Genomic DNA, 19,677 nt, shown 5'->3' on the forward strand with positions numbered 1-19,677 from the left:
AGTTTTTTTACTCATTTTAAAAAACATAATAAAAGTTATATACACTTCTGCATTTCATAGAAAATATTCATGACAGCTCATGTTTTAAAATTACATACCACTTTTGTGTATTCTGACATCTTTTTAAGTCTAGTGGTACAATTTATGAAGCTCAAATTGTTTTAAAATTTTGTATTGATGATGCTAAAACAACACAGGAGAATCATTGCAACAAACAAGCTGGGAAATCACAAACTTATAAATAAAAAAACATTTTGTTCTTCTAGAGTTAAATATAAATTGTCTATTGCACACAAATTCGACACTGAATTCTTTGAGAATAGTCTTAGTTCATTTTTAGTATTTTTATGCCTGACATTTAATCATTTTGCTTTCTATACACGAATCTGTGACTTTTTTTGACAACAGAATAAATATAACAAGTATAAAAAAATGGAAATGCATTTCACTATACAAAATACCATCTGCACCAAAAAAATCTGCCTCTTCAAAAATAAAAATAAATGATTTTCACACTCAAAATTCGAAACAAACTATGATGCTACTATATTAAAATTAACATTACATTTAATTCTGAATAGTTAGAGAAGATTAAAGGTTAATTTAGTTACTGGATGATGTTTTAGTTTAACCATTAATGTCCCATTCATTCTACCAAAACTCCACCCATGACGGCCCAATGTAAGGAGCATAACTCTGTATGATCAAGTGAATAGTTTCACAAAATATTTGTTTTTGTCTAAATGAAATTGAAAATTAAGATAAAAACTACTGCTTAATGTTGGGAATAAACCTGGCTTTCCAACAGTATTAAATAGAATATATTATATTCGGTACAAGTACAGAATAAAAATAAAAAATGTCGGAGAAAATTCAAAACAGGTCATTTTCGGTAGTCAACTTTATTTATTTTTGTCTAAACAACTATGCATCGAATTTAACAGTTAAATATCAATTTGATTATCTTTAAGATATATAATTCATAAAATACATGCCTAGATACGTTTAGAGGCATTATTTTATTTTATTTTTAATATTAAATCAACTAAAAATTGGACAGATGAGTCTAAAATTTCGAGATGGAAAGAAACTATTATTTTTTATCTTTCAAAAGCGCCATTGAAATTAGAAGACCGGAAAAGGACGCTGAAACTATCCGACTTCCTGTTTAGTTAAAAATTAGGATTTGTAGGCCAAATTTTAGTGAAACAAATTTAATTTTTCTATGCGTATTGTAAGCGGGCGGCAGCGGGCGTTACGGGACATTAACGGTGTCGGGCGGCAGCGGGCGTTACGGGACATTAATGGTTAAAGAAGTAAGATTTAAATCCTTGGGTACTTGAACAAGTTGCTTTTCATTTTATCTTTTTTTCTTTAAACCTTAGTGAGCGTACATTTTTAAAGAAGAGCATCTGTCACTTCATTTATAAAACCAATTGAATTTCAATTTTATTTAATTAACAACTATAATTTTATTAAATGGTACAATGAGCAATTTCTGGAAAGGTGATTTAATTTTAACCCAAAAAATTGTAATATTACTTATCTTAAAAAATTGTATAAGCCTACATTTCACGGGGAAATCTTAGGTTCCTAGGAAAATCAATCCTTTACAACATTAAAGTTAGCAAAACAAAGAATGAGTCGTAATTTCCTTAAATGCATCCTTATTACCATTTAAAACACACAACAGCCTAACTTAGTGCTGGTTATGCATAATTTTTTTTTTTTAAAAAAAAAGGCTTCTCTTCACACCTAACATCTTTTAAAATAGGTACATACCTATTCGTATAAGAAAAAAATATGCAACCACATAAAAATGGTTAGCTTTCCCCATGCACATCAAATAAAATCATCCATTATGTTGAATAGTACTCAATAAATATTATGCTTAAAAATTTAAGAATGCAAGGCGTTATGATTTCTTTTCTTTATCTTCTGTATTTTCATTGCGAAGATGAGGACTGCTTTCAATTGTAAGCTTGAGTCCTTGGTCTAATGTGAACACTGGTTTATAACCCATATCATTCTTGGCTCTTTCACTGCTGTAAAAGTGGTCTGTGCCAGCAAGGGCCACTTTCATGGGGGTCAGTGTTGGTGTGATAGTTGTGAATGGACTCAGAGCCCAAGCCACAAACTGCATTATCAGAGCGACAATATACAAGAACGTGTAAGGTAAGTGGATACTTGGTGCAGGGTAACCTAGTCCTGTGAGAAGTCGAGTCATAAAGGTCCAGAAAAATATCGGCTCGGCATTGGTTATGTGATAAGCCTGAAAAAAAAAAACACAATTATTAAACAGAACAATATAGATCACAACTGTTGAGTATGCTATAAGTATCAAGCTGAATGACCAAAGATGTGAAGAGACTTTTACGCTACAAATAAGTGATGAATTTTACTTCAGCTGCTCATTAACTGTCAGATCTCAAAGGGTACTTCACAATTAACAAGTGCATTTCAACTATCTTAATTATCATTATAATAAACTAAACCAGATGAATGCACATTATAATAATTGAAATAAAGCTATATTATATAAAAAACAAGAACAAATATTATTTGTGTCTCACATACAATTTTAACTAATGAATACTATGACTAACCTTTCCACATATAGGTGAGCCTGGGTTCAAATTTTCAGCAGCTAATATGTGACCATGCACAACATTACCCACATAAGTAAAGTCAACCACATTCTTGCCATCTCTGTAAAATAATATAGGAATCTTTCTTTAAAAAACATCTATAAAATATATGGTAAAAAAGCAACAATTAATGGTATGAAACCATTGAAAGTTAAATCTTTGATAACAAGTGCCATGAAATTAGATTCTACAAATATTAATTCAAACTAATATCATTTAAACTAAACCAAATTAAGGTCAGCCCAACAACAAAAAAATCTTTCCCTAGAAGATACAGCTGTAATGAATTTTTATAAATCAGTTCCCGTAAATAAATTTAAAAAGTGCATCTCATACTATCTAAGTGTTTAGTCACCTTAACAATGGGGAAAAACAGCTTTCCTAATTTCTGTGCATGAGCAAAAGATTATCACTAAGAATAGGCACAAAAAAAATCAACTGACTGGTGAAAAACTCTTAAGGTTGCCATGTAAATAAAACTGGGCCTACATAGATAAATACATTTTATATTAATTTCCCTTATTGTGCCTACCCTATGATATATTTTGTCTTTCCTTTCCTTGCCATGTCTACAGCAGTAGCCACCATTGATAAATCTCTTGGTCCAAAAATACCATGTGGTCTAATTGCAACTGTGAGGAAATCTTCTGAATTTGCCGACAATACTGCCTGCATAACAAAATAAACAAGATATTTTAGAATACTTTTTACATACAATATAAATATAATCATCATAAAATAAAGTTATTATAGTTTAGATGTTTCTTGCTTGTTACCTTTTCTTGAAGAATTTTAGTTTCTGTATAGTAATCAAGTGGTTTTTTAGCATATGGTAGCTCATCTTCTTTACCATTTTTTATTCCGTGACCCTCGTATACTACACTTGCAGAACTTGTTAAAATCAGCCTCTGTGGAGTCAAATGCCAAACAGCAGATATAATTTTAAGAAACAAAATTAAGTTCAGGATATTTATTGTTATGCAAACAAATCTAAAAGGAAAAAAGAAAACAACAATTACATCAGTTATACAAGCAGTAATTAAAAATAAATATGATAAAATTTCACCTTGATTCCTACTTCCTTGCAAGTTTCAATTATATTTAGTGTACCTTCATAATTCACTTTGTAAAACAATGCCTTATTGTTACTCAGTGGTGCTGGGGAAGCACAGTGAAATACACAATAAACTCCTTCAAGAGCTGGTTTTAAGTCCTAGAAATACAAATTTAAAAAAAGCTACTATATTAAAGTTGCTATTCTAAACATTAATATTTTAATACAATTTTTTTTTTACATTTTTCATTTATACTATTTGATGCTTGTGATATTTAAAGAAAAAATAAATACCTCTTTTTTACAAAGGTCACCAACAAAAAACTGAATCCTAGAATCCTCAAATGTCTTTCGGATATCAAATACTTGTACAATCCATCCCCTTTCTAACAAAACTTCACATAAATGTCTTCCGAGAAATCCACCTCCGCCAATTACTAGGCACTTTTTACCTTTCTGAAAAAAAGTAAGCTTAGTAGGCTTAAATTATACCCTTAATATTTTTTAAAAATACTTTTTCCAAAGTTCAATGGCATTTGATAGACATAAATATGAATGGTAAGAAAACAGCCATTTCATTTTAATGGGCAAATTTGGAAGATTTATGTCAAAGAAAATAATAAAAATTAGGGGGGGGGGGGGGGCTACTAACTAATAGGAGGTGAGTAACCACAAAAATAAAAATACTAGGCCTAACAACCATAAAGCCTGTAATAGTATAATATTATAGTGCTAGGCCTAAATACTAAATAGACCTAATTTTAAATTAATTAATAATTTAGCCTATAGGCCTAGACCCTAATAACTTAATAAGCACTACGTTTAGGCCTATACTTTTTTTTACTGCCTAAGCTAAGACCTACCTAAATTAATGAATTATTGGCCAATCTATAGACCTACTTAAACTAGCTGCATACCCATGTACTGCTATGGACTATGGCAGGGGTCTCCAAACTTTTCAGCCCGAGGGCCGCATTAACTATCAAATATCAGTTCGGGGGCCAGAGTATCTTTAAGGCATCTCTTCAGGGTCGTGCCCCCCCCCCCCCCTCCCCAACGAAATATAATTTATATAGAAATATATACAAATTTCAAGTGTCCACCCCCCTGCCCCCCCTCCCGAGGTCCACGTCTGCTCTCAAATTGTTCTTCACGTATCTCATTCTTGAAAATGTTTGTTCACACAGGCATGTTGTTCGAAAATTTGATAGGTACTTTGATGCAAAAGTTTTAATGTTAGGAATGTTTTCCTTGTGCAAAAACGTATGAAAACCCATCCGCCCTTCTTTGAACGTGGCTCTAAGGAAGTCATTTTCTTGCAATTCAATGACCTCCAGCTGCAGTTCATCGTTGCAACTGGTTACATTTGCTTCAAACAGGCTCACTTCTTCTGCCTTTGAATCCAAGTCAGAAAATCGCTACTGAAACTGCAACTTGAGGTCTTTAATGATATCGTATGTAAATGACGTGGGGAACTCAGTGGTTGATTCAGCCGTAAAGACCTTGCACTGTCGAAAGTGTGTCAAGTTGTTATCCTGTACTTGTTCCAAAAACATGACAAATTTGTATCTAACGGCCTTTAGGTGGGTGTATAGATCAGAAACTAGATTTCACTCTCTTGCCGTTTTAGGTTCAGAAAAATTAAATGACTGGTTATGACTGCAGCAGAGGCCAATTTCTAAACCCATTCTTCATCAGACAATAATGGCTGTGACTTGCCTTTACTATCAGGAAGTCACCTATTTCTTTTCTTAGATACTCTGCTCAAAATTTTCTCGCAAAATTAGCAATCTTACTGATGTGAAATATGGTAAATCTTGCGATTTTGTGTTTGTCTCTGAACTATCTATGGTTAGATATCCTCTTCGGTAACAGTGTCATACATTATATGTAGGGAAGCCGGCGCTTGTATTATGTTCATGTCTTCATCCAAACCTCTAATGAACACAAGCAGTTGACAGGTGGAACAGCTGTCCAGCGACTCATCCATTGCAATTGAAAAATGACGAAACTTGCTTGAATTTTTCGCTATTTGAGTCGCAATGTTTTCACCAATGTCTGCAACACGGCGAGTAATTGTATTTGCACCCAAAGCTACATTTTAAAATTGTTTTGAATTTTCTGTGCAAAGCTCCTCAGCCACCTCCAACAAACATTTATTCAGTGGACAAAAACTTGAAAAAGATCGTCGCGGTCCGGATAAAATGACCTCGCGGGCCGCATCCGGCCCGCGGGCCGTAGTTTGGAGACCCCTGGACTATGGTAACAAAATTGGCAAAACAATCTCAACCAAGTTCAATCAGATGTCAATCCAAACCTCTACACTTCAACTTCCCCCCCCCCCCCTTACACCCCGGCAAAATGAAATCGAACTAGATCTAGAATTCTAGATCTACAATCTAACGATTAAATAAAAGATTATAAATGAGTTTATTGCGCTTAAGTTACTAAAACTTGTAAAAAGGTACCGAGTCGCTATCCCTGAGCAGAAATTACACACACCGGCGCACTAAAGCAGAAATAAGTATTACACTTTACCCTGGCATACAAGTATGAAACTATTTTCTTACCACAGACGCTGCCATTTTATCTCTCCTGTCAAAAAGAACCAATCATAGTAATCCTACTCTGTAAGTCTTTTAAGTTAGAAAACAGAAATATAACTCCGTAGAGCTAAATGTTTGATCACGTGACTCAAACAATGAGATAAAATTGATAAATCAGTAGAATGATTGAAATGTGCATTTACATTTGTCGTTAATTTGGCCATAATGCAAACATTACACCACTATTTGATAAACATGGTTTAGTTATTAATTAGCATGTCTTTTAAAAATATCTGCGCTCAAGTACATATCTTTAGTATTAATAAATAAGTCCCATATAATTAAATAATAGAATTAGAATCATAACTTAGGACTTAGAAGTCTTAGAAATATAATATAGAATCTAGATAGAATCATTAGAATCTAACACAACAGGATCTAATACTAATTGATAAATAAATAATTTTTTTTATTATCTGGACTGATTCTGAATGAATAGTGTGTAACTTCTGTATACTTTTAAACTACTATAGATTTGTATAGCGTACATGTACCAGATTAATGAGATTATAAAATATAGGCCTATATTGTTGGATTGAATATTCACCTTCCCTATATTTTTAATATAGTAAGGCTTTTATAGTAGGCCTATATTAGATTTGAATTATAAATTTTTTTTTACTTATTTCAGAAAATTTTTAGTAGAATAATAGAAACTATAATAAAATAGAAACCTTTCAGTTCTGAGTAAACAAAGCTTTTTAAAATGGTGCGTCAAGTAGCATTGGTACCAGCAGGCTGCCAGCCATGGAATCCTGATGTTGTTGCTGCACACACTGACAGATTTGCCTACAGTGCAACCCTTGCTATATACATTTATGAGGCAAGATAAATAAAGAGAATAAATTACTAATTCTAATGCCTTTCATTTTTACTTTGGGCTTTTTGTATGAGAAGTAATTTATGAGATATTATTATTCATATTTAATTAGTTATTATAATAATACTTTTGTAAATGTTACAAAATGCTCACAGTAAAAATGAGAAGCCATCTAAAATAAGTGTATTAATATTGTCCCCCAAAAAAAAAATCAATAATAGGCCTATCAATTATAATAAAAATTAACTATTTCTGTAACTGTTATAAAGTATTAATTTGATGAGATATTTACCTGTTTTTTGTTAACCTAACATTTATTATTTTCTTTTTTTAATTTCAAAGAGTAGAATGTTATTTTCACTGTGCTCAAATTTTAAATTGTAAAATATCTTTTTAAAATTTTCAGATTGATGATAGAGGTAATGAATACAATCTGATTTCTATCATGTCTGAACATAAAAAAACAATTACTTCCATTTGTTGGTGCCCCGATAAGCCTGATTACCTGGCAAGCTCAAGTGTTGATGGTTGCATAATAGTTTGGGATATTAAAAACCAGAAAACCATTTCAAGGTAATACGTTTATATTTTTTTTTTAGTTTAAACAGTTACAGCTGTATGACAAAAATGAAAAGTAATTACTGAATAAAGCTTCCAAGAAGAAATACTGATATCAAGTAAAAAAAAAATTGCCAAATTTTTCTTCAGATACGACCACAAAGAATCAGTATTTTGTATGGGATGGGCTTTCACTGGGAGAATGTGTCTTGGCTTTATGAATAAAACTGGACCTATCTGGCAGTGGTATGTTGGAGAAAGCAAAACAATGTCATTTTTAAAAGAGACCCAGAGCTTCTCTTCAAATGTTGTCATGTTTCGTTGGCACCACGAAAAGCACTCTTGTTTAGCTTTTGGGCATGAAGATGGATCTGTGTCTGTACTTGAAATAGGTAACTTGATGTTATTAAAATATTTCTGCAATAAATATTTCTTCATTACTTATTTAAACCTACTGAATCCTGTTAAAATTATAGTAAAACTGGATGTGAAAATTGATTTTGAAATATTCTCACATTTTCGCTTCAGGCTCCAAGGCTATAAAACATATATTCAAACCAGAAATCAGTGAAGAGGAAGTTGCAGCAGACCCTATTATTGCCTTAGAGTGGGATCCACTATCAAATGATTACTTACTTTTATGCAACCTGGTTCATGGTGTGAGGCTAGTCGATGTACCAAATCAGCAGCAGATTATGCTTTTTCACCTACCAAGTACTGCCTCACAGGTCCAGACATTTTCCTGGATTAAAAATGCACCAGGGATGTTCGTCACAGGAGGTAAAAATTAACAGATTTTAAAAATTTTGTAACAACTTTCAATCTTCACAAATATCTATCATGATGATTTCAAACATTTTGACAAATCAGTCTTAGAAAGCACAATTGTCTGACTGTGTGGTTAATTTTTGTTGCATGGTCAATATGTTTTTAATTTTTATTGTATTGTAAAAATTAAACAGTCACCACAAGTTAAAAATAAATAATCTAGTTTTCAGCTTTGAACATTTTTATTAAACTTTTCTAATTTTAATAGATTTTAAAGGTGGAATTTTGAGAGTTTGGAGTGTATCCAATCAGACACCTATCGAGAACATAAAAATAAAGGGTACAGGGTTTCATCGCTTGGAAGTTCTACACATTGCAAAGAAGAAAGATGCTAATGTCAATATTTCCAACAATCACCAACATGTATGTAAATTGCTGTCATAATGATGAATACTATCAGTACTCTTGTTTGTAATTATTTATATTTATAATTAAATTTAAATATCAGCAGAATTATTGTATATAAAATGAATAGGGTTATTAAAAACATATTCAATGGTGTTTAACCTTTTGCTAACTTAAATTATTGTAGATATTGTTTTACATCATAAACAACAATAACATATGGACAACAAGCTAATTGAGCATAAAGTTTGAGTCGTTGCTTAAGTCTATTTTATAAGAACTTATCTGGCTCTGAATGGAAACTGGCAATTTGAAGAAAGCAAACGCAGTTTGGGGTCAAAATGCCAACAATTTCTTGTTGTGTAATGTACATTTAAACCAATAAGTTTTGTTTCATGTATCATATTTATCAGATCTAAAGGATTTTTTTTAAAAATACTTCTACACCTACTTTGCCAGGTTTCTTCAAATAGTGAAGCTCAAGCTCCTGCTATGACCAACACCTCAAGGTTTACACTTCCTCATGCGGAAATTGTGTGCACCTTTAAAGATGGCGGGGTTGGACTTTATGATCTTGGGCACAAACGATGGAAGTTTTTAAGAGATCAGGTGAGTTAATTAAATTGTACTATGCATTTTTATTGGCACGATTTTGAAAACACACTGTTCTATACAGATAAAAGTAATATTTACAATTGTTACTAATATGTGAGCATTTAAAAATTTGAGTTTGCATAATGGCTTAAAATAAAACAATTATTGATCCTTAAATTCATGTACTTTAGGATTTGAAAAACTCAATTTTAGGGTCATATAGAAACTATTTTTGACTGCAAGTTTAAACCAGACAATGCTAATCAATTGGCAACAGCAAGTTTTGATGGCACTGTAAAAATCTGGGATGTAACTACTATGACTTGTGTAAGTTATTAGTATTTAAAATGCATTTTTTTTTTTAATTTTAAATTATTTTTTTTTAAAGTTAAAGTTGTTTTTAGCTACTTGTATAGTTTAAGTTGTGGTTTATAAAAAAAAACAACTTATATAACATTAATTTGCTTTTGTAACGTCAGCTTTCATCTTCTCCTGGCAACGAAGGTATCATTTACCAGATATCATGGGCACCAGCAGATCTTGATTGTATTGCAGCTTGCACAGCTAAGAATGGCACTTTTCTTTATGATGTGAAGAAAGGAAAAATTATAAAGAAATTAATGAATGTAAGTTCCATGTTTTCAATGAAAAAGGATTAGTCAGTCTTATTTTATATCCTTTTTTTTTTAAATAAAAAAGTTAATAAAACTTAAATATAATTTTTTAGATCTAGTATTGAAAAGCATTTCTATAGCTTCTATATTAACTTATTTTGTTTTGTGTGATTAAAGCTGCAGTTTATAGCAAAATATGCCTTTGCTTTTTTCTTGTCTTCTTAATCATTGCAAAATCAGTTTTTTTTCACTCTGACTATATTTAAATTCTCAGTGTTAGAGCACTGGTTGAGTTTTTATGAAAAAGAAACTGCCTACCCTTAAGTTAACTATAATATGAAAATATTTAATCTACTAATTCATTTTAAATTTAGCATGTACCAAAAACAACAGTGTTCTCTGTAGCTTGGAACCATGTTGATTCAAAGCTAATCATGACGTGTGGGGCTGATGGCTATTGGTAAGCAATCTCCCCTTCAATTTTCATTTTAGCATTTCTTACAAAACTTTTGAAATGTATTTTATTGTGTCATAAATAAAATAACTGTATTTTTAGTTGCTTTTGTGATGTAAAATGCACAGTTCCAAATTGTTATTCGTTTACTACAATAATGAATTTTACATCAAGTCCATTTGTTTGTGTTTTTTAATCTAACAGTATTATTCAACAAGTGAGTGGTAATGTTATACAGAAATACAAACACCCTGGAGCTGTTTATGGGTGTGATTGGAGTCCTTTTAACAAGTTAGTTTTTGTTTCAATTTTAATTTACTAGCCTTTATATTTAAATTTAAATGTAGAGAGATAATTTTGAAAACATGTCTTAAACAGACAATAAGTATTTACAATATGAATTTTACATATTTTTAGATTTTTACAATATATTTAATGATTACTATTAATTCACTGGCTGTGAAGAACATTAAATGTTTTTAGATTTCAACCATATATGCAAGGACTGACTATTAATTCTTCTTTAGAGATATGTTAGCCACTGGCTGTGAAGATAAATCCTTAAGAGTTTTCTTTATGGCAGCAAGTGCTTCTCAATCTATTAAAGTATTCACTGGTAATCACTTGTTTTAGAAAGATCATTTTATTTCTTTAAATTCTTTAAATTCTAGTTCTCTTTACATTTTTTAATTAAAGTTTGTCCAGTGTTATCAAGTATATTCCCCCATCTCTTAATTGGCTGTGTACTTAAATGTTGTATACATTTTAGGACACAAGGCAAAAGTTTTCCATGTTCGCTGGAACCCACTTAAAGAAGGAATTTTATGCAGTGGTTCAGATGATGGGTGAGTAACTTAAGACTTCAAGGGGTTAAAAAATAAGTCCATTACAATATCAGCCTTACCTAGCTATTATTTAATGAAATGTTACATTTTGAAAAATTGGTGTTATTTCAATATAATACATTTTAGCTATTGTAAGATTGAATATTTAATACACTAAATCTGATAATTAAAAATACTTTTTAGCTGTAAACAAAATAAATGCTTACAAAAGCATTTATTATGACTCTTGTTTAATTTTTTTATTATAAATACCTTAAGTCTGTCATTCCTTAAAGTTAATTCTGTTTCCTAAAGCTACAGTTAAAGACTTTTATTAATTGAAAACAAATATATCAAATATAGATATTGGTAAATTTTCCGTCAGAGGTTTCCATGAACCACTTTAGTTGTTTATGTTAAGTATGTAACAAATGTATTAATTTTAAAACTATTATTCAATTTTTATTTTACTATTTTTATTGGTCGCTAGAAATATACGAGTTTGGGACTACACGCATGATCAGTGCATTTGTGTCCTCTCCGGACATACCGGACCAGTGCGTGGACTGACATGGAACTCTGAGGTGGCAACAATTCTAGCTTCAGGTAGTTGGGACTACACCATTCGTATCTGGGACACAAGGGATGGTACATGTCTATATTCCATACTAGACCACGGTGCTGATGTTTATGGTAATGTCTTTCTGTGCTTGTTGTTTGTTATTCAACAAATATGTATCAGGGTTAAGTCAGGACATTTCTGACCTATCCAACTATGATGATAACCTGACTCTAGTTAGGGAAGTTATTTCTTCATATTTTGTGATTAGACATTAGAAATTTTAGTAGAAAATAAAGTTGTAGAAACAGTGTTAAAAACTGAAGCTTAATACACTACTTAAGTACAAAAACATTAATATGTTCTGTAAAAATTTCAATTTAGTTTGTAGTTTTCATCTTTGTATTTTAATTATATCTTTAATTTAAGGTACTATTGATTTCATTTTTAAACATTTTGTTTTATGAATGTTCTAACACTAAAATAGAAGAAAGGGAACAACTCAATAAAACAAAACAAAAAACACATTTAAAGGCAATAGGCCTATTGATAAAAGTTTACTATATGTTCAATCGTAGTTTGTAAAACTATATTTTTTAATGCAGGTTTGACCTCACATCCAAGTCGGCCATTTCTACTGGCATCATGCTCCAGGGACTCCACGGTTAGACTTTGGCTGACCACATCTCTTGTTCAACCAATAGAACTACAGATTCTTGCAGGGAAACCCTATCAAGCCATGTCTGGTAATACATCTTGCTTGTGGTACACCAATTTTATGGTGAATTTTTTATGTTGCAGTATACTTAATTTTTGAAGTATAAAAGTAAAGATACCTAGTATTTAGACCTAGCAATCCATTGGGCAGATGAAGTTTCTTGATCTCTCCATATGAAACTTGATCTCTCCATAACTCGAGACTTTCAGATTAGCAGTCTAACACTCTACCACTGGGCCACACCAGTTAACTTTAGATAGCCATATTAATTTTTTAGAAATAAAAATTATTAATTTTATATATCATTTTTGTTTTAATAACATCTCATTTTTTAAATGCCTTTTTTTATTGAAGAAATAACATTACATAAGATTTCTCTAATTCCTCTAAGACTGTAACAGTAATATCTGCTATTCTTTTTCATTTTGTTTTGTGATTTATAAAACTATATTTTATACTTTTATTCAAAATATTTCTTAGATTCAACTTTAACATCAATCAATGCCTTAACCTATGCTTTGTGTGGAAGAGCTTCAAAAGAATTATACAGCAACTATGCAGGACAGACTCATAAAAATGCCTTTCTAGTAGAAGAATTTTCTAAATTTTTTTCTGTAAGATTATTTTTAACTTATTGTTGAGTTTTTTTTTATTTTATTATAAAGCTGTGAAACCTTTTTATCAGCACACGAAATAATTGCAATGAATTTAAAATGTTAAAATATTCAAGTTAAAACAAATAGATTATAAAACTCATCCTTCTTTCTGCCATAATTGTGCAACCTTTCAAGCCAGCTTTCTGGTTTTTATTTCATGGAATTTTATTATGGAATGTAATTGTCTTAATTTTCTAAAAAATTTGGTTTAGTTGTGTGACTTGTGTCTTAATGAGTCTAATTATCTTTTTAGCATCCATGTGGAACCACAAATTTGTGGGATTTAGTATCTGTGATATTAGATCGGGACACACTTGTATTGTCTCCATCATACCCCTGTGGAATAGTGCACAGAAATCATATAACAAAGTTCAAGGGGGTCAGTACATATGCCATTTCATATTTTTTCCGACTACCAATTAGGGTCATCTATTTATGTAAGTTTATGTTCCTACTTTAAAATAAAAGTCACATCGTTTCTATATAACGTGTTACAAAAAAAAATAATTTATATACTTTTCTCTAAGATTTTACAGCATAAGATTTACTTTATTTTGCTTCAGTATATTACCAAAAATAATTATTATTTTATAACAGTCAGAAGCTCAGCAGTTGGAGATGATTAAGATGTCTAAATTTGGTGGTGGTATTGGAGCCCCATCTAAAGAAGAACGCCTCAAAGAAGCAGCAAGAATTCATATAAAACTTGGAAATATACAACGATATTGTGAGCTTATGGTTGAGTTGGGAAAAGTAAGTAAATTTGCTGGGTTTTTTTACTTATTTAAAAAATCGTTATACTGATTTTGAAGACTTATTTGCTATCAAATAACATTAAGATCTTTTACTTTGTATTTTTTGTTTTAGTGGGAAAGGGCTTTGGCTATAGCGCCTGCCGTCTCCATGAAATACTGGAAAAAGCTAAATGACAGGTATTTACACCTACACATATTAAGAAATGTGTACAACCTTAAAATTTAAAAGAAAATTAATGTAGTATTAGAATTGATATTGTTTTAACAATAATTGTAAGCAATGATGATCCCTACTTTTCTCTAGGTACTGTGCCTTCTTGATATCTGAGGAAAACCCTGACGCTGTGCCTTTTAGTGTAGCTGGTGGGGACATTCACCAGCTTGTTTCTTTTCTCACCGCACATGGCCAGGTTTCTGATGCTGTGATCATTGCTCAGAGTGCCAGTGAAGGATCAATAAAAGTACCAGATGTAAATTTAAAGCCAACCAGGCCTCATGAGGCGGATGACCTAGATGAATTTGACAGGTTAGTTTTTTTTTATTACTGTCCTTTTTTGACAGATTTTGGAAAAAATTGTTCTGTTTTAATTTTTAAATATTTATATAGCTTCTTAAGCTTTATTTAGGGAACTTTTATTGTATTTGTTGAAAATAAAAATTAATCTTTTACAGGTACTCTATTTGAAGTCTTTTATAATAGTGTTTAGATACAGTACACACACAAAATAACCTTGATAGAAAAACTGACCAACTTATTTAAATAGTTATGAAAATTTCTGGTCCCTTAAAGTTTATCAAGGTTTAAAATAAAACTATTTTTGGGGACATAATATGGAATCTGTTATGGCAAGATTGAAAGAAGAATTAAAATTTATAATTTAAAAAAATGCTGAAATTGGTTTAATACTTTTATTTAGCAACTATCATTGCTAGTTAAAGGTGTTTTGACATTTTAAATACATTTTGTAACTTACTTTCCTATTGTTAAAAAAATACAATATGTTTTCAAGGCTTGCGGTTGAAGTGATGGAGAATTTAGCCGACACATACTTTTATAAAGGATGTCCAGTTTTAGCAGCATGCTGTCATTTAGCTGTTGATAACCCAAAGGTATCAAAAACTTACAGCATACTAATCACAAAATTGTTTAAAGTAGGAAATGTTTTTATTTAATTATTCAGTTTTTTTTTATTGTTGTATTACTAAAGTAATTGGAATTTTACCTTCCATTATTCCATTTAGAAAGCAATTTCTGCCTTGATCAGAGGCCATGAGCTGGAACTGGCTCTCAGCATTGGCCAGGTCTTAGGAAATGTTTGTAAAGAAACTGACATTGCCATAGAACTGTTATCTAGAAGATGTGAAGGTGTTGGTAGATGGTATGATTTATTGTTGTATTTTTTTAAATTGCATGAATCTTTAATTTATTGAATTTACATGTAAAAAGTTAAAAGATTATGTTTCGCATTGCATTGTTTTAAACAATGCAAACACACAAACTGCTTATAATCCTTATAATCTTTTTATTGTGTTTTAAAAGCAGTAAAATGTAGTTTTCTTTTAGTAGGGATATAATTTATTATTATGGTATATTCTGTTTTTAATTTATTTATCAGGGAACTTGGCCTTGACCTGTTAAAGCTGCAGGAAAACTCATCCTTACAGCAGGCAAAACTTTGTGCCAGATGCTCAGCCAGTATGACAGAGATCAACTCTTTGCACCAAAAGGTGAATAGTGAAAGTTGAATTTTTTTTCTCTTATTTTAGAGAACAACTATTTTAAGTATTAAATAAGTGGTTTTTAGTTTTAAGACCACAACATTGACAAGAACCTTTTTACCCTTATCTGTGTTTGTATTAATATATCAATATTTAGCCTAAGGGGTCATCCATAAATGACGTCACGCTTTTTTGGACGATTTTTACCTCCCCCCTCCCCCTCCGTCCCACGTCACAAAAAGCCAGACCCCCCCCCCCTAAAATGAAGTCACACTTCAGCCTACAACCCCCCTCAAAATTGCCGTTGAATTTTTTTTAAAACATCGATATTTTTCTAAAATCTTGTCTTAACTCTGTCAAAATAGAGTATTTTAATCAATTCCTGTTACAATTTATTAAAACAGTTTTCTAAAACGTGAAATAACGTCTAAAATTCGTTTTACAATGCAAAAGTGTGATGTCGCACCATTTGAACCCCCTCCCGCTCATCACACACCGTCACAAAATTATGGACCCACCCTCCCCCCTACGAGTGTGACGTCATTTATGGACGACCCCTTAGGTTTTAGAAATAAATTTAGTTTGAACTAAAATTCTAATAATTGTATCATTCAATTTCTGAAGTTTTTTTATTCATATGTTCACAATTCATGGATGTTCTAATTATATATTATTTGTATTATTTAAAAAAAAACATTAATGAATGTATCTGTTTTATCTTTTGCAGGCTGAACTTCCATCTATGGAGTTGTGTGAAAGCAAAGCCAGAGCCTTGTCAACTTCAACTAAGGATATTTTAGAATGTGTTAAATTTTATTTACTATCTCCTATTTCAGAAGAGGGTTTAATATTAGGATTAAAGTTTGTTCATGGTAAATTTTTAGATTTTCTTCTAGTTTTTTCAGTTAACTTTTCATACTTAATTTTAAAATAGAAACATTGCAAAAAAATGCACTTTCATAATTTAGTGGTCATTGTTTGGTTAATAAGTAAAACTGGGACAGACGAAATTGAGTCCATCTTCGTCCAGCAGTCTTTACTCTCCCTGATTTCATTAAAATTATGTGGACTCTGAGAGATCCTATGGACAAGCAAATATGAGTCTTTTGAGCTATAATGTGCTCTATCATCACATTGATTTGGCTTGGTATTATTCAGACTGATCTGGCCCTGTTGGTAAACTAAAAAGGTGACGGAGTCTTGTTCATATTGCCATTTAGAAGTCATAGTATGTGTAAGCATGAGCCCATTAAATATATGTGAACCAAAGCAAGGAACACATTACTATTGGATCCAATACCCTAACATTAATTTATATTGGAAACTCTTGTTTATAGCATACTTTTAAAGAATTAAAGCTGTTTATTGACATGAATTTTTTATCTTTATGTCGCAGATAAAATGCAACACACTGATTGGACAGCAGATGATGTGTTCCCAATGCTTCAACTCCTAGGCTGCATGAAATCTGAAAAACTTCAACTTGTCAAATATGCAGAGTAAAAATATTATTTTTTTAAATACAAATTATTTTTTCTAACAGAAACACATTTAATCTTAATTTTTTTTCTTAATCTAGTTATGGTTTTTATTCAAAAATTTAAATTCATAATCTTACCATCTAAACTACATTAAAATAATGTTAATTATAATATTATTTCACAGTAAGATGCATGAGTTACTGGCCTTATCTGCATATGTTGGAGCACTAGTGGCAATCAAAAGACAGTATTTCCCTGTTGTTAGGGCTCTATTTTTACATGCTAAGTATGAACAACTGGGTATTGCAAAATATTAACCATACAACTTTATATGAAACAATTTATTGTTAAAATATAATGGTAACTCTTGTGAATCATATTTTAGGGACCTTATATTGAAAAGAGGTTTGACTTTAACAGTATCAGGCAAGCAGATAGATCAAGATCTAAACTTGTTTTCATCAGTTGTAGGGAACAGGTAAATAATATTTAAGCTTTTAAATGCAGTGTTGATACAAAAAATGCTTTATGCCCTGCCACTGTTTCCAGATATATACACACTGTAGAAAAGGTTAAAAACTTATGATGAAAATTGGTGATTTTTGCTACACTTATGTCTAACAAATTTTTTATAATTATTGTAACCCAATTCAAATGGTTATTAGAAACAATTTTGTGGTAAATGTAAAATTAAAAATTGTCTACCCAATCAGTTCTGACGACCCATCCTATAAACAATTGCTACATCGATGCGGGACTGACCCTGACTGGACGCTTGAGCCTGGACCTGACTATGTTGCAAGCTCAAATCTTCCATCCTACTCAGATATTCATATATCTATTCTCTCCAGAGAGAAAATAAGGGTAAGTACTTTTGTAACATAGCTTTAATTTATTTAGTTAAAAAAAATTATTTATTTAATGTATAGCTTTCACCACTTTTATCTAATACTGTTACAAGCTTCATTTTAAAAAAATGGAATCCTATTTTGTTTTGCTTTATCAGTTTATCATCTAAAAAACTTTTTATACTAACTGTTTAATTATTGTGCAGGGACAAGCATTTTTCTTGGAAGACGGTCAGTCTGCTATCTCACTGAATGAAGCCTTGATGTGGGCTAAAGTTAACCCTTTTTCGCCTTTAGGATCTGGAGTCAGATTAAATCCATTTTAAGACAACGTAATATTTTTATTAAAACAAAGTTCCATAAAAGATCTGTTAAAAAAACAATGCTAGGGCATTTAAGAGTTAGAGATATTAAAAATAAGGTATTTCTGAATTTCTTTTACTAATAGGTACTATATATTAACACACCACTCAACTTATTTGTTTTAATGGCTTTAATTTTATGTATGTATTGTTGAAGAGATTCTTTACATTATTTACATATGGTTACCTTTTATTTGTTTAATTTTAAATTGCTTTGAATTAATGGTATTTTTTTTGAGTAAACCACTTTCGTTACAAATATCCTTCAGATGGTAAAAATATTTTTTTATTATAAGTCTTATCAGGGTAATGAACAAATAATGTTGTTGGTTAAAGGGGTAAAATGTTTTTCTGATTTTTGTATCTGTGTGTAATTGATCTAGTTATTGTACTCTTTCATTATTTTTTAAACCACAAGGCAATGAATATTAAAATGTAACATATTTGAACTAAAAATTCAAATATATGTGTGTAACGTCCCCTATCTATCAGCCAGATAGAAGGAGAACGTCCCCGGATTCTTTTTTCGGGGTTATATGCAAATGCCTTACGGCTTAAATGGATGACCACTAACACAACGACACACTAGGGCTCGAACTCAATGTCTAGGGGAAACTAGTGATACTATTGTAATTAACACTCATCCAATCTACATACAACCTTTAATCAGCGAACACAGTTGTGGCAGAACACAAAGGTGAAACTAGATAAAATATTTAATGTATAAAATATCAAAACCCAACTTACAGAGTGTAGGAAAAAACACTATCACAGATTTCACCACTGTAAAAACTAGCCACAGGCCAAACAACACTGCTATAGCTTCAAGAATTACTTGGCGACAAGTAATATTATACTAGAAGACTAAATCAACTTAAGAAAGCAAGGCACACACAGGACTTAAGTTCTCTCACGTTCAAATTGTCAGAGTCTATAGCCGGACAATATGGACGGCTGCCTGATCAAGGTAAAACTGCCTGATCAAGGTAAACTGCCTGATCAATGTAAAAACTGCCTGCGACAAGTCTCAAATGGAGACTCACAGATCACTCAAGGCCACTTGAGCTACTGTTATCGTGCTGGTTGTGTTTCCTGTGGTGTGACACTTTACGTGGTTCTAACCCCTAGGCCACTAATGGTGTTCCTAACCACTATGCCACACTACTCGGCAGCCAGCCGAGTTTCTAAGCCACTAGACCACTAGGCACCATAGACTCTACTCAGTTTCTCACCG

The 19,677-nt window shown here is 31.4% G+C and overlaps 2 protein-coding genes across 3 annotated transcripts; one reads left to right on the forward strand and one right to left on the reverse strand.

Annotated features, from left to right (window-relative positions):
• Positions 1–6,314, reverse strand: LOC131931305 (sterol-4-alpha-carboxylate 3-dehydrogenase, decarboxylating). Its single transcript, XM_059288049.1, has 7 exons — positions 6,273–6,314; positions 3,997–4,158; positions 3,715–3,861; positions 3,425–3,556; positions 3,181–3,317; positions 2,607–2,709; positions 1–2,272 (listed from the first exon to the last, which is right to left on the reverse strand). Exons 1-7 carry the CDS (start codon positions 6,285–6,287, stop codon positions 1,916–1,918), a joined length of 1,053 nt encoding a protein of 350 aa, XP_059144032.1. The 5' UTR covers positions 6,288–6,314; the 3' UTR covers positions 1–1,915.
• A 95-nt stretch (positions 6,315–6,409) lies between these two features.
• LOC131931300 (WD repeat-containing protein 17) lies at positions 6,410–18,475 on the forward strand. 2 transcript variants are annotated; one of them, XM_059288039.1, is made up of 29 exons: positions 6,410–6,506; positions 6,940–7,131; positions 7,535–7,701; positions 7,837–8,078; positions 8,215–8,466; positions 8,723–8,877; positions 9,319–9,468; positions 9,667–9,780; positions 9,933–10,079; positions 10,442–10,527; positions 10,726–10,812; positions 11,049–11,137; positions 11,291–11,366; positions 11,836–12,038; positions 12,510–12,650; positions 13,103–13,236; positions 13,532–13,657; positions 13,876–14,031; positions 14,146–14,210; positions 14,338–14,559; positions 15,044–15,143; positions 15,276–15,412; positions 15,650–15,761; positions 16,480–16,624; positions 17,149–17,251; positions 17,418–17,519; positions 17,619–17,711; positions 17,947–18,097; positions 18,288–18,475. In XM_059288039.1, the coding sequence occupies exons 2-29, from the start codon at positions 7,015–7,017 to the stop codon at positions 18,405–18,407; spliced, it is 3,792 nt and encodes a 1,263-aa protein (XP_059144022.1). In that variant the 5' UTR covers positions 6,410–6,506; positions 6,940–7,014; the 3' UTR covers positions 18,408–18,475. The 2 variants fall into 2 exon arrangements, with proteins under 2 accessions (XP_059144022.1, XP_059144021.1); XM_059288038.1 differs by having other exon boundaries at positions 6,419–6,551.
• The last annotated feature ends 1,202 nt before the right edge of the window (positions 18,476–19,677 follow it).

Source organism: Physella acuta, unplaced genomic scaffold (assembly GCF_028476545.2).
Source record: "Physella acuta isolate Inbredline_101_S28 unplaced genomic scaffold, ASM2847654v3 ptg001940l, whole genome shotgun sequence".
NCBI classification, from domain to species: Eukaryota; Metazoa; Mollusca; class Gastropoda; family Physidae; genus Physella; species Physella acuta.